General features: G+C 45.0%; 1 protein-coding gene across 1 annotated transcript; it reads left to right on the top strand.

Annotated features, from left to right (window-relative positions):
- The first annotated feature begins 5,095 nt into the window (after positions 1-5,095).
- STON1 (stonin 1) lies at positions 5,096-17,596 on the top strand. The gene is made up of 3 exons (XM_010295020.1): positions 5,096-7,040; positions 16,856-17,058; positions 17,439-17,596. The coding sequence occupies exons 1-3, from the start codon at positions 5,096-5,098 to the stop codon at positions 17,511-17,513; spliced, it is 2,223 nt and encodes a 740-aa protein (XP_010293322.1). The 3' UTR covers positions 17,514-17,596.
- Positions 17,597-17,947: the final 351 nt, after the last annotated feature.

The following is a 17,947-nucleotide window of genomic DNA, read 5'->3' as shown; positions in this document are numbered from 1 at the left end:
TCCATAGGCTTTCTGGAAGGGTGGAAATATAACGACCAGGAGTAGTCCACAAATGGAGCAGCTCGCGCGAAGAGCTCAGCGTATTTTGAAGGGATTATTTAACTGTTTTTTTCACACTGCGTGTAGGTAAATCTTTTTTTTTTTGAGCTTGAAGCAATCCGTGAGGTTGGTGTTTTCCCGGTAAGACCCCACCATGGAAGTGGCAGACGTAAGATACATGCGGGGGCTTTATAAAGGGAATTTGTTTAGAGGATGTGTAGCTTAATAGTTTTGAAGCCACGACGGCCTTTGGAGCTAGCGGCAGTAAGGAATGCCTCATGCTTTGCAGAAGGGGGCTGTTCCCTGCCGTTCCCCGTCAGATGACCCCCTCCTCCTCCAATATTTTAAAAAAAAAAAAAGGACCTTTGTGTTTAAGTCTTCAGGGATGTGCTCGAGGGTTTTTACTGGTGCCAAACGTTGAAGACGCTGGGGGGGTTCACTCCTGCACCGTCCTGCTTCAGGTGCTGCTGCTTCCCTGCCGTGGCGGAGGCGACGCACGGCCCCGGGAGCTGGGGACCGAGCCGTACCTGGATTGAAAGTACCGAAGCCAGTACCTTGAATTGCGCCTTGGAGCAAGCAGGGAGCTGTTACTACTCTTTCACCGTGGGAAGAGATAGCGGCATCCCCCCAGCAAGGTGTAGAAGCTGAGCAGTATTTTCGCTGCAGATTTGATCGGGGATTTTCGAAGCAGCAAAGGACCCCGTAACAGCTACAGCCTATGAAATCTCCCAGTAACAGGGTAGGATTTCTCTCCCTTACATCCTCGAGGCATCAAAATGAAAAAATTAAGCCGCAACTACTGTTCGTTAAATGCCGAGGGACTGAGTTGACCTGATAAATGGGAAGATTGTTTTCAGGCAGAAAATAATGAATCGAGATGAGTCACAGCTTTTGGGTTCACTGGAATTGATGCGTTTAGGATCAACTGTTATTTCAGCCAGCTTTTTTTGTTTGCAGTTTCAGTATTCTAAAAATGGTATTTCCTGGCCCATGTCTGAATGAGGTTCCACACGTGCTTGTAATTTAAATGTTATGGGCTGCACAACACATGTGGTAACAGAGATCAATGGCATCTTGTGTCATTTTCCTCTTCCCCAAAACGTCTGGGTTACGTTTATGGGGGTCCCGTGGGAGCTTTTTGGAGTCAAAACACTTCTATCCTAAAGCCCGATTTTACTGCCATTTCGAGGAAGAATGTCCTAATTCTTAAGGAGGAATTTGGAGCACTTTTAAGAACAAAGAAGAACTTGAGGGAAAAGATTAATTTATGGTGTTGTGCAGATGTAAAAGCATCAGAGAGCAAGCTACATAAAGGAGCATAAGACTATAAATGGTTTTCTTTTCTCTTAAATACTGGATGAATGGTGCTACCCATAACACGTGAGAGGGCGCATTTCCTTTTATTAGCATGACATTATAAAATCAGCTTTTAAAGCTCCATTTGGATTTTTTTTCCTCCATTCCCAGTAGTCGGTTTTGGGGATCAGTGAGCAATAGTAGGGGAACGGCTATCTATTGCAACACTCACTTCTTGCACGTGTGATTTTGTTAACATCAGTGTCGTTTTATTTTTTTTTTAAAAAACACATTTATGGAACAGTAACGAAAGGTGAAAGCCATGGCCTCTGACAGGTATGTGAGGGGTGTTGTACCTGCAGGTGAGAGCTCCCTCTGCCAAAGTGGTTTGCTTCATATACATTTATTGACCGAAGTTAAATATTTGGCAGGTGAATTTCAAACATCTTTTTGTTTTCAACAGGAGAAAAACCTGCTGAATAATCTGTAACGTCAGGTTTTAAAATGTGTATAGCAACAGACGTTGGGGGAAAAAAAAATCAACATCTGGAAACGATAAAGGGCGCTGAAAAACTTCATTTCTAACGAGAAAGGGAAACAGGCTGCAGGCTGTGTTCTTCACTGTAAATAACATTTGCATTTACTTACATTCCCACTTTACGTTTTCCGTTCCGCTCGTGTTTTGCGATTTGCCCCGTCAGCGAGGCGCGGCGGCACCGAAGAGCTGCGCCTTCTCGGGCTGCCGAACTGGCCGTCCTTGCCGCCGAGCCTCACGCCGAACCCCCGCACCATCCCCGGAGCCCTCGGGAGGGAAGGGCTCTCCCTGCCCTCCCTCCGCCCGGCTGCTTCTCTCGCTGGCGGCCCCTGATCTCTTGTAAACGCCGGGGGGGATTTCTGATGGCAGCCTCGGAGGCTGCTTCCTCGCAGTCCCGGCTGTCGCGCCGTGCTCCGAGTTCGCACGGCGTGAGCCGTCGTTAACAAACGAGGCTCGTTAAGGTGAAGCGAGGTCTGAAAACTTTGAAACTTCCCCATCTAGACGTAATCGATACATGACGCTGAAGGAGCGCAAGAGGGAGAGGAGGAGAAGGGTGTGGAACGGGAGGAAAAAATGATGACCAAGTCGGTGACCAAATAGCTGTGATTTTTCTTTCCATTGCTACGCGTTATTTTGATGAAGTGATGGTGTGGGTGAAGGATACACTGGTAGCTGTGTGCGCCTGAGCTATGACAGTCATTTGTAGCTTGTTTGCTCCTTCTCCCTCTGTAAGCGGAGAGGAGAGTGCTTATAAAATAACTAGCATAGTGCAAATATTTTTACTGAACAAAAAGGTCGAGAGTTCAAAAAATAATGAAGGACCAGAATCCTTCTCCACTGCGAGCTCTTGTTTGCTCGGCCGTGGAGGGAGCGGGCTGTGCCACGGGTTACGGCGCTTTCTTAAAGGCTATAAACTGGCCAAGAAATAATGGGGGAAATGGTAAAAATAATGATTTGTGGCATAAGATTTCACTGGGCTGAACTCGGGCATCTCTAGAAACGAACTGCTCCCTACACGCCACGGGTAAAGAATGGCTTTTGTGGTTATGTGATTATATGCCGTAGTGCTCTGCAATTAATAAATGGCCTAACTAAGGCTGTGTGTGCACGAAGGGGAATGGCTTCAAGTCATCGTTATCTAACCTTAATTAACGGAGTAACGTATGTGCAGGTGGTTTTGTCTGTGTGAACTCTGCCTGCCTTGTGCTTTCAGGCAAACATGAATATGTTCTGACATAACAAGAATAACTTTTTTTCAAATGAACTATGTTTATCTGTGCCCTGTGGTGCTTCATTGTACTCGATTCCTCAGTCATTAGCAATTTATTGCTCACTTCTTCATCAGTCGGGAGCAGTGGGGAGGAAAACTTTGGGGCCGACGTACCCTGCATAAGGATACAGTGAGCATTTACATTTCGGTGCATGATTTAAAGCCGTGAAGGCAAGATTAATTATTTACTGGTCGCAGTCCTGCTCGGAGGACATCTAGCCGAGCCCTTTACCAAAGATACCTTGTTTGATGAAGCGTGCTTTATTAGTTGACTTAAAGACCTGTACTTTTTCCAGGCTGCCAGCCAATTCAGTCCTTAGCAGATGCGTATGTTGTTACTTGGCCTTGACTTGTGTTTCACCAGTCTTTTATCTCCAGTGGATGCTTGTAGTCTACCCTTCAACAGGGATGTGTCGCTCATCCTTAGGGCTAACTCTTGTTCCTAAGTCCAGTGCTTTTCTACCCCACCTCTAACTGTGCTCTGACGTGTCCAGTCTCTAAGAGCCTAAGTCGAGGTTGAAGGAACTGGTGTGAAGCGGTTCCTGCCCAGGTCTGGAAAGCATCTGGGACCAATCTGCACATCCTGCTCCTGGCCCGAGGCACCTCAGGTGGCAGCATGGAGTGGGTGATGAGTTGCAGGCTGGTTGGTTCTGGCAGCTACTATACGCTCCCTGCTGCCTCTCACCTGGGGATGGGCATGCAACTGCCCTGTTGCCTGTGCCCATTGCACGAGGGGAACATCTGCCTTGGAGAGACCTCAGGAACTGGCTGTTCATTGCATATGTTATCTTGGTGGGCTGGTTTTGCCCTGATGGCAACGATGTAGTATGTGTACCTTTGCCATCATCACTGAGTTGCTACAGCTTTTCAACAATGAAAAAAATATCCCCCCCCATCCTCCTAATTTTGCCTGCATCCAAAGCAGCGTGGCCAGTGGGTCCAGGGAGGTGATTCAGCCCTTCTACTCTGCTCTGGTGAGACCCCACCTGGAGTCCTGCGTCCAGCTCTGGAGCCCTCAGCACAGGAAAGACATGGACCTGTTGGAGCAGGTCCAGAGGAGGGCCACAAAAATGACCAGAGGGATGGAACACCTCTCCTGTGGGGACAGGCTGAGAGAGTTGGGGTTGTTCAGCCTGGGGAAGAGAAGGCTTCAGGGAGACCTTACTGCAGCCTTTCAGTACTTAAAGGGGGCTTATAATAAAGATGGGGACAGACTTTTTAGCAGGGGCTGTTGCCGCAGGACAAGGGGTAATGGTTTTAAACCAAAAGAGGGCAGATTTCGACTAGGTATAAGGAAGAAATTTTTCACGTTGAGGGTGGTGAAACCCTGGCCCAGGTTGCCCAGAGAGGTGGTAGATGCCCCATCCCTGGAAACACTCCAGGTCAGGTTGGACGGGGCTCTGAGCAAGGGGGGTTTGGACTAGATGCCCTTTAAAGGTCCTTTCTGACCCAAACTATTCTATGATACTATGAAACAGCTGCACCATTCTTAGTAAAACACTGTTTTGTTTAATGGTGGGATGGAGGGGAAACCTCACCTGAAGCATGGTGGAAAATCTCTGTCCATATTACAAGCTACAGATAAGCGGTATTGTAGAAATTATTATGCGAGTGGTCCTGTACAGCTGTTGGACTTTCTGTTCCCTCTGATCTAGAGGCTGCATACATCAGATACTCTGAAGAGCCCATAAAGCTTAGATCTCCCTTAGATCCCCAACCCGGGGAAGCAGTGGGGATTCATGGGGAGTTTATCTGTTTCTATACATGTAAAGCACAAAGTACGCTGGATTAGTAAACTGCAGGCACATTTTAAGCTTTGTGTGGTTTGAATTTTATAAGTCTTGTGTTTCTTTGTTTTGTTTTTCAAAAGAATTTATTTCTGCTCATGTCTGTTGTTCCTTTGTAGATGGTTTGCGGGTGGTAGGTGTGAAAGTGCCTCAAGTTTCTCCTGCAAGATGTGTTCCACAAATCCAGCAAATTGGGTCACCTTTGATGACGAGCCACTCTTCCAGTCGCCTCAGAAATCGGTTGATAATCAGAGCAGTTGTAAACCGAATGGCCTTAAACTGAATCTGTCTAGTGTGCATGAGACTTCAAGTAGATCCTCTTCTACAGGCAGCACTCCACTCTCATCTCCTGTAGTTGACTTCTACCTAAGTCCTGGACCACCCAGCAACTCTCCACTTACTACACCTACCAGAGACTACCCAGGAAGTCCATGCATCCCAAAGCCTGGGATTCACATCCTTTATCCTATCCCTGAATGGCCATCAAACTTTAACCTTCTTCCATCACCTGGAATTTGCTCATCCCTAACCTCGCAGAAGCTGAGCAGCCCTCCTTTGAACACCTCACCTAATGACCATCCCGTTAAGACTGCCGTCTCCAAATCAACATGTGACGGAAGCCCTAATCTGCCAGGAAGCTGCGAGGAGTTAGGAGAGTTATCGTCAGCACCGGGGCACTTCCCGTACTTCCAGAGCGATTGCGCTTTTTCCAGTCCCTTTTGGAAGGAAGGATGCTCGCTCAGTACGTCACCAGCTAATGTTAGCACGCACAGGAAGGACAAAGGGCTTGACAGGAGCGTCTGTCATCCTAAAGACAAAGAAACTTGCCATGATCAGAAAAGCCTGAACCAGGGCTCCTTCAGCTACATCTGCGAGAGGCTTGAACACCTGCAAGCCGATGGCTGCGACGCCACAGGAAGCCCACCTGTCTCCAGCGCCCATGCATGGCACAAGCTGTCGCCTGCTGTCCCATGCAGCCTCTTCAGGAGTCGGAAAGCGGATGGGTGGCCATTCATGCTGAGGATCCCTGAAAAGAAGAACATGATGTCATCTCGGCAATGGGGCCCTATTTACCTTAGTGTCCTAGCTGGGGGTGTACTGCAGATGTATTACGAAAAAGGTCTGGAGAAACCTTTCAGGGAATTCCAGCTGCAGCCACACTGTAAGCTGTCCGAACCCAAATTAGAGAGCTATAACGTCTCCGGAAAGATACATACCGTGAAGATCGAGTGTGTGTCTTACACAGAGAAAAGGAGGTATCATCCCAAAGTAGAAGTGATCCATGAGCCAGAGGTTGAGCAGATGTTAAAGCTGGGCACCACAGATTACGACGACTTCACCGATTTCCTCATAACAGTTGAGGAAGAGCTTATGAAACTTCCTACCATTTCCAGACAAAAGAGGAATTACGAAGAGCAAGAAATGGCTCTGGAAATAGTGGATAACTTTTGGGGGAAAGTCACTAAGGCAGAAGGAAAACTCGTAGAAAGTGCCGTCATCACGCATATTTACTGCTTGTGTTTTGTGAACGGAAGTGCTGACTGCTTTCTAACCCTGAATGACCTGGAGCTCCAGAAGAGGGACGAGCGTTACTTTGAGAAGGAGGAGGAGAAGAAATGGATCAATATTCTTGACTGCCATTTCCATAACTGTGTCAAAGCGCAGGAATTCGAGCAATCGCGAATTATTAAGTTTACGCCCCCCGACGCCTATAGGCTGGAACTGATGCGTTTCAGGACACAGTATAATGGGCAAGACCTTCCCTTTTCTGTGAAGGCTGTGGTAGTCGTTCAGGGGGCATACGTTGAACTTCAGGCTTTTATAAACATGTCTTCGACTGCTCCGATTCCAACACGTTTACCCTCTGTGAAATACTGTGAAAACGTTACGATACGCTTTCCTGTTCCCACTCAGTGGGTCAAAGCACTTTGGACCATGAACCTCCAAAGGCAGAAGTCCCTAAAAGCAAAAATGAATAGGAGAGCATGCCTTGGCTCTTTACACGAGATTGAATCTGATCCCGTAATACAAGTCTCGGTTGGAACAGCAAAATATGAGAGTGCCTACAGGGCTGTTGTGTGGAAGATAGACAGGCTTCCAGATAAAAACTCAAGTAAATAATTTGCGCTATAAAATGATGGGCTTGGGTGCATGTATTCGCTGTTTTTATGCTTGTGTACCCCCATGGGCTTCTGTAGTTTGGGTTTTTAGCTGTGTGGTGGTATTGGTAGAAGCTGGAGTAGCCTTTTGGGGAAAAGATCATATAGCCTTTTATTTTAAAGCACATTTTCCTAACTTATTTGAAGGAGGCAGATGTATTATTGTCAGTAATTGTAAGGCTGCAGTATCATGGAAATGGATCTCATCATTCTGAGTAAACCTCAAATCCATAGTAAGAAAGAGGTAAGGGTTTATGCTTCACATATACCAGCTGAGCAACAGTGGGATGGGAAGGGAACACCAGTAGGTGAAATTATTTCGCCACCCAATATCATGCATTTAGTAGAAAAGGTGGTATTGTATCTGTTGCGTCTTTGCTTCCTAGCATCGGTTAAGAAACGGTAGGTATGATACATAACTAGAAGATGCTGAGGTCAAACTTGCTGTAGCAAGTTGAGTGTGCTTTTGCAAAGGCTGTTATCTATCTATCTATCTATCTATCTATCTATCTATCTATCTATCTATCTATCTAATGTTATCTAAAACTCCTTTATGGGTTTGTGTATTTAGCTTGTGTGTTCATGGCAATAACTGCACTGACAAAAAATGCCTCCTACTTTATTCCTGCTTTTCTTTGGTGGTGGTACCTCACTAAAACCTTGGAGCAATAAAACCAGCTAAGTTTATAGTCATGCACCTGGGAGTTGTTAATTTCCCACTAAGTAAAACAGCTAACTTACTTTAATTAATAAAATAAAATTTTTTGGGAGAAGGAAAATATAAATATATGGTCTTAAAATTCCAATTTTTAGTCAAGTTACCAGATTAATATCCCTATATAGCACTTTTCTAAAGGCATGAAAATTATTGAGGAATGTATTACTCTGCTTCAAGTTCTGTAGACTGAAGGCACTTGATCCTTTCCTTGGATATGCATTACATGTATTTGAGACTTTGGGGATCTGTGTAAGACAAGGGCAATTTTAAAAACATTTCACCTCAAATGTCTGTAAAAACTGTACTTTTAAGAAGGGGATAAATGGTAACAAATGGATTAGGCTAGTCTTGTAGTATCCTAGCTGTCTGGACTAACTACCTCTTTAAAACGTCCAGAAAAGATTTAATCTTTTTAAGTCCTAGTTTCAGGTACGGTAGTACTAAATTGACATATCCACTTACTGGTTCTGACAGCTAGATATATGTAAAGGCGAGAGTTCTCATTCAAAACTATTAAAAAAGAAGAGCAAAGGCAAAAAAACTCCAGAGGATATTTTTTTCCCTCATTTTTAACTAATTCTAATTTATATTTATTCTGACCTGCTGTTTAGGTAATTGTGACTTTTTTTTTAACAGTTTGATGTTTGATACTCGAATTCTGATTGATACTTCAGCAACAGAAGTAACAGGTCGACAGAAAAACTGAGGCAGGAGCAAATGAAAAGGGAATATTATCCTAAGCCTATATATGAACTAGATGATTGCTTTTGGTATGAAAACAGCATTTGAAAGCATCCTACATAGATATTAGGAAAAATTTCTTTACTGAGAGAGTGGTCAAACATTGGCACAGGCTGCCCAGGGAGGTGGTGGAGTCACCGTCACTGGAAGTGTTCAAAAAACGTGTGGACGTGGCGCTTCGGGACATGGTTTAGTGGGCACGGTGGTGTTGGGTTGATGGTTGGACTTGATGATCTTAAAGGTCTTTTCCAGCCTTAATGATTCTGTGATCAACATGCTAATGTGGCAGTTGCTTGTATTCTTGCTACCGGCAGACTAGGGCTAGTATTTTTTACTAATGATGCTGCATGGAAAAACTGTCCCCTTTTGTCTGCAAATTGGGTCTTGCTTAGGCAGTGAGGTCTCTCAAACCTTGAGCGGTTTCGCTTTCTGATTTCTATGGATGCGCACTGCAGGAGGAACAGCACAAACGCTACTGTGGTCAGGTTCAGAAATGACGACGTGTTAACGCCATCCCTGTTTTTCCCCTTCTTTTTGCTTTGGAAAAAAGAAAAAGAAGGGGAACAGTGGTCGGCTTGGACCTGTGGCTAATGCCATATGGTTCCTCCTGAGCTGGCCGAGCGTTACCTGGGTATCTGGCGCTCTGCGGGGAGAGGATGCTGGGGGCTGCCAAGCAATGGGCAGCGGGAGAGCGGGGGAGATGCAGCCTTGGCAGACAGACTGACACGAGGCAGGGAGCCAAGCCAGAATTAATGATGGGGGGAGAAAAATGACAGAGAGAGGGGAGATAAGGAGAGGCACCGAGGGAGGGGTTGGAGAGGCTGGAAAATGGACAGGGAGGGCAGAAGAATTGATGGAGAGACGTGGGAGAACCAGTGGGCAGAAGATTCTTCAGGCCTCCAAAATCTGTAGATATGTGTGTCACGCACTCTGGGCTTCAACGATTCGCACTTGCTGCTGTGGCCCATTTGTTTTCCCAAGGCTTATGGGACTGAGTGTTTGGGTAGCTTTTAATATTCTTTGCTATTTAATGTAGGTTTGCTGCTGCGAAATCAAGTTAGCAATTTAGTCAGGCGATTTTAAAGAAGATTATAAGTCTTTCAAAGTCTTTAATTCCCTGCAGTTCATTCACCTTAAGATTTGATGTGCACAATTAACTTCGGATCTATGTTATTTGAAAGTAAGAACCCTTTTTTTGTGGCATTCTACAGCTTTATGTTATTTTCTACCGGTAGCTTAAACTTTTGACATTGAATAATTCCTCTGGCTGAGATCTGCAAAATCATTTGTATCCCTGAAATGTTTATGTGTTTGAAAAAGCATTTTGGTAGTAATACTGCCTGGTCAAATTTTAAACCTCTCTATCAAGTTTTCTGTACTCAGTTAAGAGTTTAAAAATAGAGTTGTCCCAAGGCATGCCAAAAATCTGGAGGCAGTCAAACTAATAGAAATATGTAAACTTTCATAATACATTTACTGCAGGGAGAAAAATGTGCTGAGGCTTTTGCTTTCAAAAAGTCTTTGTCTGAGGCTTCTAAAAAAAAAAAAAGAAGAAAGGGAAAAGGAAATGTTGCCTACAGTTATATTGTGACTCCGTTTATAGACATTGAAATATGTCAGTATGCACTGGATTCTACGGCCTGAAGCACTTGGCCATTCTACGGCCTTGGAAGCACTTCCAAGTGCTTCCTTGGAAGAGTGCTGGCCAAGCAAAGTCTGTGTGAGCTGTGAGATACCCAACATTTTTAAAAGCTGCCTCTGCTTATTCTGGTATGTAAATGGAGGGTTTGGAGCCAGAGTGTTAACATTATTTAAAAACAAAAAAGAGGCAAAGCTGTAGACTTTGAAGGGTTGATCCAGTTACATTTCTGCAAATTGAGTCCACATTTGTGAAATCAGGGCATCGTGTAAGGAAGTGTAGAACATTTTAGGATTTCAGCACAGCACCGGGGACAGTCTTTACACTGGAGAAAGCGCGTGCACCGGTCCCGCGCAGGGAGCTGGGGAGAGACGAGGCTCGAAACGCTGTGTTTTAATCTCTTGCTGTGTAAATTTGTGCCCTGCGGTGTTTTCTAAGGTGAGGACACCTCTGTCCTTGGGCTGCTGCGTAAAGCAACAGGTTCTTCAGCGGATTATTTCTCCTTTTCTTCTGCGTCGTGGAGCCACGCTGAGGAGGCGGTGCACGAGCGACGGAGAGAAACGGAGCCAAGGGAGCTTGTGGCTGCTGGCAGCCTTAAGCATCGGAGCGTGGACTCACGTGTGGGAGGTGGTGTGGCTCCCAGCAACCTTCAGCTGTCACTGCTTTTGTTTCCTAAGCTGCCTCGGTGGAAGCTCCAAGCCGTGACTGACTTTGTTAGGCGGGCTCCATCCCTGGCCAGCCACCTCCTTCTGGCATCAGCACTGCTGCAAACGGCTCCTTGCTGGTGGCACCTTCCCATTCCCCCGTCTCCTGTGCATGTCTCCCAGAGGGCTGGATAAATGCACCCATTTAGACATAGCCGCAGGAGCTGTTAACTTCTATCAGTCCTAATGTAAATCCGTTCTTCGTAATTGTTGACGTTTTCATGTTCTAAACAAGACATTCAGAACTGGACCTATTTCGGCAAAAATAGAATCACTACTAACTGAAATAACAGCACATTTTTCAGTCTAAATTACTTGGCTTCATGAGCCTTTCTCCGGTCAAGGTTGCTTGAATGCTACTCATACAAGTGAATAAGGGATAAATAGTGTGAGTAAATGCAGCAAACTTATATTATTAATGTTTGTGAAGTGCTATATGAATGCTAAATGATGGTTTGAATCTAGTTTCATAGTTCTATGGATTTCTTTGTTCATTTGGGCTTTTTTGTTGTTCTTCTTCAGAGAAAGAGAACAAGCATTTGCAACATTTTTAGGAAATAATAGAAAAATTTTCAGATGTAAAGCAGGAAAGACTTAGGTATCTGAATTCACAAAAGTCTTAACAAGTTGCCTAGATACCTAAATCCTAGGGCTTCTGTCTCCTAAATCAGCTAGTAAAAGTTCAGTTATCTCCCCAAATTACTTGGTTGCCCATCAGGCCAGATGTTCATGTCTCCACGATGCCTGATGGGCCACATTTTGGATAGCTGGGCTCACACCTTAGCTTCCACTGGGCAACTGTACAGATTTACACCATGTGTAAATCCAACTTGTCTTTCCACACTACTGCCTTTTCTCTTTTCTGCCTGCCATCTTGCGTGTTCAGCATTACAGATTTTTTTTGCAAAAGGATCTTGTACATGCAGCCTCTCTTTCTTCTTCTAACTCCAGTGTAATACAAGGCCTGGGAAACAATAGTTTCATGGAGTAGAGATGACAAGGACTATGCAGTTTTAGGTGAAAACTAAGGCAATGCTCACTGTCTTCCGAAGTGTTGGTTGATCGCTTTGTTGTCTGACAGCCGATGGGAAGAAGTTGTTTCACGTTCCTACCACAGCCCAGCAGTGGGCAGAGGAGCTTCTCGGCGAGTGAAGTGGTGAGTAGCTGCTTCTGACATTGACGTTGGTACAGGAGACGGATGGGCTGGGGGAAACCCTGTGTTTTGGGAGTAGGCAAAAGGGTCCAGTGTGGAGGCAGCTCCAGAGGACCCAGGGCAGTAGCCCTACCCAGATCCCAAAACTATCATCTCTGCCTTTGCAGGTTACCACTTAGGAGAAAGAAAGGACCCCAGAACTCATCGGATCCCAACACTGAAACCACCTCATGGATGTGAGTTAGCTGGAATGTAAGCCCAGAGATTTTTTTTTAAAGTACTATATGGTGCTGAACCACAACTGTGCCATGTCTAACACAGGAGCCTTTAGCAGCAGGCGAAAAGGAATGGCCCATTTATGCCTGGGCTCAAGTGGATATCTACCATCTGACATTTACCATACCTGTCCAGGAAAATTCCAAGCAGTGGTTATTTCTGGATTCCCTTTCTCAGAAGACAAAATAGTTTTCCAGACAGTTTCCATTACTACTTGTTTCTCCATAGGCCTCCCTCCCACAACAGGAAGATGCTGAATTTGATCTCCAAAAGCCCTTAGATCTACACCCATTTCCAAATGGACTCCGAACAAAATGCTACTACTCTTGGACAAACCCTTTCTCCTCAGATCCTTGGTCAACCATAGCCCCAGAAGCAGAGCGCGCCACTTCCCTGGCCAGGGCATGATGTGCCATCTTAGCATTGCAACTGCTGCTACGAAGGACCCTTCGCTTGTGGCTGATGTTGTGCAGTCTGCGCATCCCAACCCAGCAAACAGCACAAGGACCAGGTCAAGTAAGTGTGTTGCCAAGCTGCCTCCTGACACCACCACTTGAAAGCAGTGTAGGTCCTGGGAGCCAAGAGGAGCACAGCTTGCGTTGGGTTGTGGTTCCACAGATGGGATGACGTCTCACAGTTTGGCTGTGGAATGGGGTGCTGCTTCTGGTCTCCCTCCCTGCTGGTGTTGCTGACACCACAGCTGTTGCTGGGACGATGGCAGATTCAAGGATGGAGAGGCCCACCCCAACAGGAGGCTCATTCCACCGTGTCCCGGCAGTCTGGAAGAGGACCAAAAGAGCATTAGTGCAGGAGAAATGGGCTTGGACACAGCAAGAGATGACCAGCAGCAGACGGTGGACAAGACCCATGTCACAGAGGTATATACTGATCTGCCTGTCACTGTCTACGTCAGTGACGAAGCGCCATCTCCTCCTCACACTTGTTTGGTCCTCCTCCAGCTTCTTTCTGAAGGAGCTGACAGGTGGTTGTAGTATTTGTTTCTGACTTTGTTCCCTCCTCTATTTCAGTAATAAAGTCCCTAATGTTATAGTTTTACCTGTCTCCGTGTATTGCATTACAGCCCCGAGACTTCAGCCACAGGCTGCGTGCCCCTGGCAGTGCACCCCTTTGCCCAAGACCGTGACGAGCTTGCAAACTGGGTATATTAGTGCTTTAGTGCCTTGAAGGACCCTGTCCCGTAGCGTGGTCCGAGGTGTGAGTAATGTCTCGCGCATGCCAGCAGCACTGGTTTAGCACAAATCGGCACCAGTACCCCTACGCCACCCCCATACCAGCCGTGCCGTATAGCTGCGTGGGTGACTGAGCCCCATTCACACGCAAGTGAACTATGCGGTAGGCTTTTACATAAAAAGGTGACGTTACTGCCGCGTTTGGTCATGGGCCATGGTTTGGGTGGTGGTTTTCATTTTTTAAGTGTGGGAGAGTTGTAAAGTGTTGGTGCCTTGACTGGTGCGGCAAGTGGGTTGCGAAGTCTGCAAAGAGGGGTGAGGTTTTTCCATCTGATGTCTCCAGCCTGGACGGCTCAGTTTGGTTTCCCTCCCTTTGTGATGGCTGTGTGATGGCCACTGCTGGGCACCTACTTCCCCCCGCTCACCTTAAAGGTGCTATTGTACTGGGCATACTTCGGGGAGCTTCGTTCCCAAAAGTCGGGACCTGCATATTAGTTGCTGTGATCCCTACCAGTCTCTTTTATGGATCTGCCCTTGCATTTATGAGTGCAAGCTGTATTACCCTTCCCTAAAATTTCTGTAACCAGTTCCTTAGGAGCAGGTATTACAAGCCGTGCTTTGGTAGAAAGAAGCAGCTAGTTCCAATGGTTGCAGGCTCTCCATCGTGACACTCGTTTCTTTAAAGACACCCGGGAAACTTCATGGCCAGTGTTTGATACTCTTCCATGGTGCAGGACACTAGCGGGTGTGTATATAGCATTATTTTCTCAAATCCAGTCAGGTTTTCTTTGAACATTACAAGCAGTTATGTAAAAAAGCAGCATTTAGGATAAGGATCGAATGCGATGTACTGCTGGAAGCAAACCTGCAGGGGATGCTTGTAAATCAGCCACGAACAGAGTCCAGATGGCGAAGGAATGCAGTTGTCCAGTGACATGCCCCTTGTCCGAAGTGGTGGGTGTAAATGCTGCTGTGTTTCTGTGCGGGGTGAGCCGAACAGAGAGGGAAACGCTTGCAGTCAGCAAACAGCTTTTTTAAGCTACTGATGATTGTTGTTGTTATTAAACGTGGAAAAAAGAAGGGGAACAAAAAGAGTTGGAGACCTCCCCCATCTGAAGTTTATGGGCTGATAATCATAGAATCGCACAGTAGTTTGGGTTGGAAGGGACCTTTAAAGGGCATCTAGTCCAACCCCCCTGCAATGGGCAGGGACACCTTCAACTACATCAAGTTGGTCAGAGCCCCGTCCAACCTGGCCTTGAATGTTTCCAGGGATGGGGCATCTACCGCCTCTCTGGGCAACCTGGGCCAGTGTTTCACCACCCTCAACGTGAAAAATTTATTCCTTATAGCTAGTCAAAATCTGCCCTCTTTTGGTTTAACACACTTCCTATTCCTTTCTCCCATTCCCTCACCTTTTCTTCGAGCCAGTCAAGTTTTAATTGTGCCGTTGAGTGTAACAACAAGGAGGAGGGAGGAAATTATTAATTACACTAATTATATAATTTGTCAACAGGAAAACAAAACATTAAATGTTTTAGTGAGTATGATTAAGACATACTTGAGCGTGAATTTCATGCTCTTTAAGCCTTGATTTTTGGGGACCCATTGACTTTATGCTGGACTTGGAATGAAATCTGGAGGACAGTTTCTTAAATTAGACTTTGTTCTGGTGCAGTTGGAGAAACGTGTGACAGAACTCTGCCCATCAAACTGCTCAAACGTAAACTATCTCCTAAAATCAGAACTGGCTTGGGCAGGCTGTGAGGCAGGTTGCAGGGAAAACCTGCAGCACAGACCAGGGGATGCACACAGCCCAAGTCTCCCAGGAGCAACGGATGTGTAGCTTTTTAAATTTATTTGTGCCTTATGAAATGTCCATGAGCCTGTGGACTGTTGTAGTGATTTTTCCCACAGGATGGATAAAAGCATATGTTAACTCCATCTTCAGTATTTCCTTCATTCTGATACGAAATTGATTCCTGCCACCACAGAAAGCCGGTGCATAAAGAATGGGACATTTTTGCCTGAACTTTGAGATGCTGTTCAGTATAATGGATGAAAACCAAATATAGGCTGCGAGGCTTGCCTGTGACAAAATATGGCCAATCCTTTCTCTGCTGCTTTTTTTGCCTGCAGCCAAATGGTAGTTAGTTGTCCGTGCTGATGCTTAAAATCCTGGAGAGAAGGGGAAATGCAGAATTACTGTTTTCTGCCCTGAAGAATTTGGAGAGGCAGCTGTGATACAAAGGATTCCTTTCATTATATTATATTATGTTATATTATGTTATATTATGTTATATTATGTTATATTATATTATGTTATACTATACTACACTACACTACACTACACTACACTATACTATACTATACTATACTATACTATACTGCTTTCGCGCACATAGTGAGCCTGCTGACCTTGGCTTCTTTGGAAAGCAGGCTTTCCACCCCAATGTTCCTGTGTGCCAGGAAAAGGAGAAATACTTTCCCTTACCATTGCCACATATAAGAAGCAGTAAAGCAAGTGATCCGTAGGATCTAAGGCTGGGCTGAATTAATTTAGAATATGCTGCAAAACATGGGCAGCCCTTCGTGACTCTGCTTTATAACATGACAGTTACTTTAGTAATACTTCCACTTGGAAGAATGGGGTATGTTCTCTTCCCTTAACAAACCAAGCTAGAAAGGGAGCCCGGGTAGCCCTTATCCTGGCAGCTGGGATCTACCTTCTCTGAGCAGCATCCTGAGCTGCACCTTTATCTTCCCGCTGGAGACAGACTATAATAAATGATGTTACACAAGATAGCTCTAGTACTTGAAATAAACACTCCAGTAAAATTCTACAGCAGAGAGCTCTGGAAAGGGTGGTTGTTGGACCCGGGGAGGCATGTCTGCCTCGGCTAAGCTGGGGCCTCCTGATTTTTATTTTTCTATGAGAGTAAGAAATGTATTTTTCAGGGAAAACGGAGATTCTTCCCTAATAGTCTGAATTTAGCAACCAATCCCTAAGTTTGTAATATTCTTCTCTTAATCAGAAGCTGGGGGGATCTGGTAAATCTTGTGCAAATTAATTTGTAATTTGCAATGATTGTGAAAAGTGTGTTGAAGCAGAGAAAAAATGAGTTAGGGACCACCTTATGCCCAAGTAGCAAAAGATAATAGATAGAATAATCTTGTATCTTATGCCCAAGTAGCCAAAGATAATAGATAGAATAACCTTGTATCATAGTAACAGTTCTGCATTAATAAAAGATAGAGCTGTTCTCACTTGCTAGCAGATTAACCTTGGCACTGTAAAGAAAGAAAAGATAATTAACTGATGGTGTTTGTTTTTTTTTCTTTTCCAAGATTCAGATCATCCACACAGCCTGTCTTACAAACTGGAACTCGGATCAGACCAGGAAATACCGTCTGACTGGTACCCATTTGCTACCATCCAGTTCGTCGTTCATGATACCTGTGCCTCAGGAACAGAAGTCAAGTCACTGGGCATAGAGAGCGATGTGCAGCCCCAGAAACACGTGGTTCAGAAAGCTTTTTACAATTGCCAGGTATTTTCAGGGCTATATTTTCAGTGTTTTCCTCCTCTTCTTCCTCCCCACTCCCCCATACAGTATTTGCAAGGCGAATGTGCTTTGTATTCTAAACATATCTTGCATGCACTTGTGATAATGACTTTGAGCAAAAGAATCATTAAAAAATAATTCCTTGTCTGATCAAAGATGACACTGAAAAAAAGAGCTGCAAATGCAGCGTTGCTTTTCCTCAGCTGAGCTATTTTTGGGAGCAGTGGTTTTGAAATCTGTTGGGTCTGGAAATGTTTTGATTCTGTGTCAAAGCTTTTATTTGTGCCGTTGCTGCAGTTTGCACTTGCAATGCCCAGTTATTTGCTAATTCTACCTGTGGGGTTTTTTTTGTTTTCTGACTACAGGTTGAAATTGAAAGGAAGTGGATTAGGCTTGATGGAGAAGATCCAGATAAGGCTGGCAACTGCCTAATGCAGTAAAAGAGGACAGAGGCACCGTCATACGATATTAGTAGGAATCAATTTACATAGGAAATTCTATTGTTAGAAGCAGTGCAGTGACCTAGTTTAGGATAAACACAGTCATTGAATTTTTCTTTTTTTTTTAGTGCTTTTGGGTTTGATTTTGCAAATCAGTACTGGTTTGACTGGCCTGCGTTCAAGTAAACTTCCTGTCGTGGGAATACTGGTGTGAGTAAGGTCTCTTTGTAAAGAGTTGCAGGATGTGAGCACTTAATTGACTGATTGTAATATATTATTTTCCTGTTGCCTATCTATGACTTGGGAATGATCTCATACTCCACATGGAAACCTAATGGCACTACTCAAAAGAGTTCATGTCACTTGGATATACAATATTCAGCAATAAAAGCTGCCAGAGTGCTTATGTGCAGACCAGCATCTGTGTAAGATCC

The sequence above is a fragment of the Phaethon lepturus genome, unplaced genomic scaffold (genome assembly GCF_000687285.1).
Source record: "Phaethon lepturus isolate BGI_N335 unplaced genomic scaffold, ASM68728v1 scaffold45489, whole genome shotgun sequence".
NCBI lineage: Eukaryota > Metazoa > Chordata > Aves > Phaethontiformes > Phaethontidae > Phaethon > Phaethon lepturus.
Note: the sequence above shows the minus strand (reverse complement) of the source record. Positions and strands in the feature narration are given on the sequence as shown.